Source organism: Branchiostoma floridae, chromosome 5 (genome assembly GCF_000003815.2).
Source record: "Branchiostoma floridae strain S238N-H82 chromosome 5, Bfl_VNyyK, whole genome shotgun sequence".
Taxonomy (NCBI): Eukaryota; Metazoa; Chordata; class Leptocardii; order Amphioxiformes; family Branchiostomatidae; genus Branchiostoma; species Branchiostoma floridae.
Genome location: NC_049983.1, coordinates 840,166 through 846,473, shown reverse-complemented (window position 1 = coordinate 846,473; position 6,308 = coordinate 840,166). Strand labels below are relative to the sequence as shown.

The following is a 6,308-nucleotide window of genomic DNA, read 5'->3' as shown; positions in this document are numbered from 1 at the left end:
AAAAAACAAAACAAAACAAAATTTCAACCCATTCAATGCTTGCAGTTCTACCTTGCTTGTTAAAAAAAAAAGGCGACTTTTCTGTGTTGCCTACGTGTATCATGAAACAGTCGGAAGTTCAAGTCACGAGAAAAAAATTGATACGACTGTCGTGGGAACTAGCCCTAGAGGTTTCTGTACATAAATGTGCTACAGGAGTAACCTGTATACGGCTGGGATAAACAATATTGATACCAGAAACCCGCGTCATAGACTTCTAGCCGAATTAACGATTCTGTATACTCCTATGTTTATGAGAAGATCTGACCCTATCTCTGGGTTAGCAAGCCTTGCAGCACGTGTCTTGTCTGCGTTCTTGGGTAGGCACAGAATGTAACTGTTTGCTTTTGTGTTAGGTGAGGAGAGGTTTAGGTGGCATGTAGCTTTGCCAGGCTTAAAAAAAAATAATTCAGACCTCTTTTCCTTCATGTTGATCCTTTCAATGTCAGAGATTACATAGATGTATTTGAGTTGGAATAAATGGTGTACTCTTGTACTACCAGAAAGATGAGAGAGTGAAAAATATTGATCCAAGTATCTTGGGATGGTAAGAAATGGAGTGTGACATGCATGACAGAGAAGTTGTTTTTTTGGTCCAGTTTGTCGTGCATGAAAGTACAATGCAAGCTTTGCTTCGCTAATAGATGCAGTAGAAATGAGTTTTGTGTTGTCTGCCCTAATTTGGTATATGCATAGCATTTGTGTTACTATTGTATCATCCTTTTGTTATTGTTTTGTATTATCATTAATGTGTAGATTCTATGATGGGTGATTATTTCTTCTACTTTTTGTTGTACCTCATCTGGCTGGCTGTAACCTACGCTCCGGTGTTTCCGATCACAGATGGTCTTTTACTGATATGCTGGTCCACAACACGGCTGTGGATAGTTGTAGTTGCTACCTTGGCTGTAACATACACTCAGAAACTTGCTTCATGGTCGTTGTGAATTTTCTGCTCAATTTGCAGGCCCAAATAATGAGGGAAACTGTTAAAGTTCTTGAACATGTTCAGTTTTTTTTTTTTTTAATCGGGGATAGAAGTACGGAAAAGTACCAGGCTCCACCAAAGTTATCTACTGTTCCAATGCAGTGCTTTGCTGTTGTCCAACTATGCATAAAGTTCAGATTTCAGCCTTTTGGACACTACGTTGTGCAGGTTGATGTCCAAAATTCTTAATGACTTTTCTTTGAGTTTCTTGTGCCCAACTGAAGCATACAGTAAAGGCAGTCGGGTTTTCTGATTCTAGACTTCGAAGTTAAAAACGACATGGCATGCCCATACAAAAATAATTCTGTCAAGTTTCTAAAACATCTGACTTCTAAATCAGCTTGAGAAAACCAATTGCCAATGCCTGAGCTATAGCTGATTTTGCATTTGTTCGAAAGGACGCAAGATGACTTGAAGAGATGGTTGCCTTCTTCTGTGTTTTTTGTTCTCCAATGAATTTCTCCACTACACTTACTGTTTGTAATGTATTATAAGGTTTGTGTCAACCAGAACCAAGTCACAACTGCAAGTCCTGCATGGTGGGATGTTTTCTCATTATTATTACATGTACGTTAAGTTCCTTGTATTCAGTGCAAGAAATTAAAAGTCGAAAGACATGTACAGCAGACCCTGTTCGTCTGAATGTATTGGTCGGGGTTACGAGAATTTGTTCAAAGCTATACCAGGGGTGCCTAAGCATTTGCACGAACCCTATGAAATTCGTACGAATATTATGTGATACACACGAATCACTATGCGAAAACGCACGAATATTATGAAATTCGCACGAATCACTATGCAAAAACGCACGAATATTATGAAATTCGCACGAATCACTATGTGATTCACACGAACCTTATGAGATTTGCACGATCCTTATGCATTAAAACGGCGTCCCGGAGGAGGCATGATTTTGAGCGTTTCTACCCGTGATATTTATATTTAAAGGTATGGAATGGACATTTACCGTCGCAAAGATGTATTTGATAGCCTGCGAGCTACTGTTTTGCTTCATTTCGGCGTGTTACATCGTATTTTCCGTCGCCGCCGATCAAAGCCGCCATCTTGAAAATCCCGCTCCGTCTGTCACGTGACCCCGGCAGTGGTTGCGCAATTTCGCATAAGGATCGTGCAAATCTCATAAGGTTCGTGTGAATCACATAGTGATTCGTGCGAATTTCATAATATTCGTGCGTTTTTGCATAGTGATTCGTGCGAATTTCATAATATTCGTGCGTTTTCGTATAGTGATTCGTGTGTATCACATAATATTCGTACGAATTTCATAGGGTTCGTGCAAATGCTTAGGCACCCCTGTATACATGGAAAAAAAGTACTGATAACTCTTTATCTAAAGAATTCCACTTTTTTTCTTTAGTTATGTGCAGACATGGAGAAAATAGATTTTGGAAGGCCATACCATAGAATGTAAAGTATCCACCTGCCAAAGCAAGCTACATTTTATGATTTTTTATGAACCTTTCTATAGAAGAAACCTTTTGGCAAAAAGGCTGACAGAAACTGGCTGGTACTTACCGGAAAAATTCCTACACCAACCAGAGGAATTTGGTGAAAATGGTGATCATGTTAATTTAGTGACATTATAGAGTCAATCAGACTGCTGTCAAAATGCTGGCCAAGCAGTGTTCATTAGCCACCAGGTGCTCATTAGACACTGCTTGGCCTGCTTTTGATACTGCCTTGTGCCTCCAATAAATTTGAATGGAGATGTTTTTTTTTACCAAAGGTTCAAGGTGCATGTTCAGCGCACATAACCTTAGAAAAATCCTGTAACTGACAGGGAGTGGTCTGTTATTTCAAAAGAGACCAGAAAAGCTACTACATTTGTACTTTGAAGATACTAACATATCGACCATCAATCAAGTAAAACAAACAACAGTAGTACAAAAAGACTTGGACTGCAGACATTTATTTCAATACCATACATGACCCATGACAAACTGGTACATAAATGTAATATGATACTTGCAAACTTGTATTCAATACTTCTGGTCAGCTCCAAGGTTCTAATACCAGGCAAGTACATGGCATCATGTCTAATATTGGAAACATGATTCTAGACAGTTGAAAAGCTAGCTACTTCAATTTCTTAGACTTGAACTTAGTTGAAGCCAGATCGTAGTTGAAGCCAGATCGTAGCAAACCAAAGAAAGCACAGGCACACTTCTACCAAAAGCTATTATTTTGGAAAAACGACTTTTAACTGCTGAAAAATACAGACAACCTTAACTGCATTAACCAAGGCTTGAAGCCAGATTTATGCATTTACTGGAAAACAAGTTTCTCATTGCCACTGAAAGATACAAGCAAATGCTTTAAGCTCCTAAGCTGGTTACTGCATTTTGTAATAAAGACTTAAAGCCAAATTTACGCATTTAAAGTAAGGCAAATTTATGCATGGAATGCAAAGGGGCACCTTACACTCTACCACATAGGAATCTACTGGAAAACTAGCTTCTAAATAAAGTCTGCATTGCGTTGCATTGTAATGCACAGTTGAAGACTTGGATGTTACTTGTCCTTGCGGACTTCCTTGTCAGAGTCCTTGAGCCCGAGGTAGGTGTACAGCTGCTTGCAGCGCAGGCGGGACCAGATCATGTGATCGGACAGCGACAGGATCTGGGCAGCCGCCAGGACAGCCGCGTCGGGGGACAGCACGGTCGAACAGCCAAGACCTAGGAACAGCACAGATACAAGGTCACTCAGTGAAACATTGCTACTGAACAATTGATACACTAGTCTTGTTTTATAGAATGTTGTTTCAGTGCATCTTGTCCCAAATGTTGGATAGAAAGGTTTAACTATTTGAACAGATGAATGTAATCTGTTTTTGCTTTAAATAGTACCTCTCAAAAGTCAGCCACATGCCAAGAATCTATCTGTTATGCAGCTACAACTGTAAGGATATCACAACACAACAAACATGGTTGTCCAAAGGATTGCTTACAATGGGCCTAGAATAGGTGCCCACGCATGAAAAAGTGACTTATCAGAGAAGTAAAACTTCTCACAAATCCATGTGCTGCACCTGAAGGCAGTGTCATCAGGGATCACAACACAAACAGTCGCAAAGGTTTTACCTACACCAGTACATTTATGAAGGTTAGACATTCAGGTTAACAACTTTCAAATACAACTCAATATCTACAACTGGATAAAAAATGGAGGTTAACTTCCGTACGTTTTGAGTGACATCCATCACTCTTCTTCAGCGCAATGTTTCCACCAGTTCATTCTAGTGACGCTGAAGAAGAGTGATGGATGTCACTTGAAATGTACGTCTGTAAATAAATCTCAGTTCTTTTTCAGTTGTAGCGTTTGAATTGTATTTGAGTATCTATACCAGTAGATAGCTTTTGCAGTGAACTGCATCAGAGAAAAGATTGGTCTGTCTCACTTAAAAAGTTTGGGGAACATGTTCTGACCTGACGGCAGCCTGAGAGAGGACCAGATGTCCTGGGCTCCCCAGTCGGCCTTCACAGGGGGGCAGTTGATGACCGGGTAGGACGTGTTACCAGACAGGACTGGTCCCAGCCCGTTACTGCGCCCCGCGATGGCGACAAACACGCACGGGATACCTTCTCCTGGAGGGGACAGAACATTAGGGTTGTGAGAAAGCAGGGTTCAAGAATTTTTGATCTACCTGTACTAGCCCTATTAAGTCAAGTCAAAGTTTATTGCACAACCACAGTAACAGGTACAATGTAAGGCAAAGTAATGTACATTGTATAACGTAACTGGGTATACACTGTATCTTTAATCTAATGCTGTACATGTAGATTCGAGGCTATACAAGAATGAAAGACACAATGTACAATGTAGGCCAAAGCTTATATCAGACAACTTACAACTCACATTAATCTAGTACGAACTACATATAGGTTCTATGCTATACATAAAATAGTTGTATGTGGCTGTGTTACCACCTATAAAATATTAGACAAAAGTTAAAATGGTTTCTAAAAGGTTATCAATTTGATCAGGATCTCCAGTCAGAGGGCCCTCACGTCACAGGGGATGCCCAGTCCCTGGCATCATTTCTACAAAAAAACAAACAACAAACAAACAAACCTTCATACTCCCTTAGGATCCTGATGGTCTCCTCGGTGCCCTTGTGTGCAGAGCTGACCCTGACGTCGCAGGGAATGCCCAGTGCCTGGCACCCTTTACTGATCTTCTGCCCGTGCTCCAAGTCCGTGGCTGACCCCATCAGCACGACCACCTGGGCACTGGGCTTGGTCTGCAGCAGCTGGGGGTTAACAACAGGGAAATGTTACTCAGCCTGGACTTATATGGACAACATTACATTTCCTGTGTTGGTATTTATGATGTACATGTAGATGTAAAGGGGTGCCAAAGTATAATTCTTATATATAGTTGACTGAAAAAATGTTTGCAATTCTATTTGTTCATGTAATGCTAGTTCAGCTATATTCGTTGGGTGACCTATATCCGTTGCTTTTAAAACAGGGTACTTGAGGATATCACATCGATGGACGCTGTTTTCAAATTGCAATATTTTCAGTATATTGCAGTTTATAAAACCAGTTAATCACCCGTCGGCTTGATGTGCCTAAACACCCTGTTTTGAAAAACAACGGATATAGGTTACCCCGCGGATAAAGGTGCACTAGTGTTATACTTGGTATCTTTCACAAAATGGCTATCTTACAACTGAAATTTGCTACTTCAACAATGTACAAGTACTCAACAATCAACCTTTTACTAGTGACATTACTAGTCTGCCAGCATTTCCGATCCACTCGCACTCACAAAGCAGCGTGGGTAAAAGCAAAGAATTCTACCATCTGATATGGCGAAAGTAAGCACAGACAGACCAATCAAAGAAGGGACATTTCCTACCTTGACCCTCTCGGCGACCCACTGGAAGTTCCTCTTCACCTCGTCCAGAGCCTCTGCTGTCACCTCCTTCAGCTCGCGGTACACCTGCTTATCTTTCATCAGCCGGCGGTCACCTGACGGCCACAGCCGCCACGAGTCGCTGTCAATCAGGTCAGCAAGCACAATCTCACCTGGAGAAAAAACAATTTTTTTTTGTTCATCCTTTATCAACATTCACATAACATTGTACAGAGAATATAGTAATATATACATGATCATACATAAAACAATGACAGCTATGATTTGTTGTCAGCCAGCACAATCACACCTGGAGAAAAAGCAATTTTTGTTCGTCGTCGGGGCTCCAAATTCATTTTTGGGATTAGGTGCACTGGTGCACCTAAGGGACCGTACGATA

The 6,308-nt window shown here is 40.8% G+C and overlaps 1 protein-coding gene across 1 annotated transcript in view; it reads right to left on the bottom strand.

Annotated features, from left to right (window-relative positions):
* Positions 1 to 2,934: 2,934 nt before the first annotated feature.
* LOC118415422 (multifunctional protein ADE2-like) overlaps positions 2,935 to 6,308 on the bottom strand; it is a 15,223-nt gene continuing 11,849 nt past the window's right edge. The window contains exons 5-8 of the mRNA XM_035820032.1: positions 5,912 to 6,081; positions 5,120 to 5,297; positions 4,474 to 4,632; positions 2,935 to 3,723 (exon numbers count right to left, since the gene is read on the bottom strand). Of these exons, the coding sequence (XP_035675925.1) occupies positions 3,560 to 3,723; positions 4,474 to 4,632; positions 5,120 to 5,297; positions 5,912 to 6,081 (671 nt within the window). The 3' untranslated portion in view covers positions 2,935 to 3,559. The remainder of the gene's footprint in view (positions 3,724 to 4,473; positions 4,633 to 5,119; positions 5,298 to 5,911; positions 6,082 to 6,308) is intronic.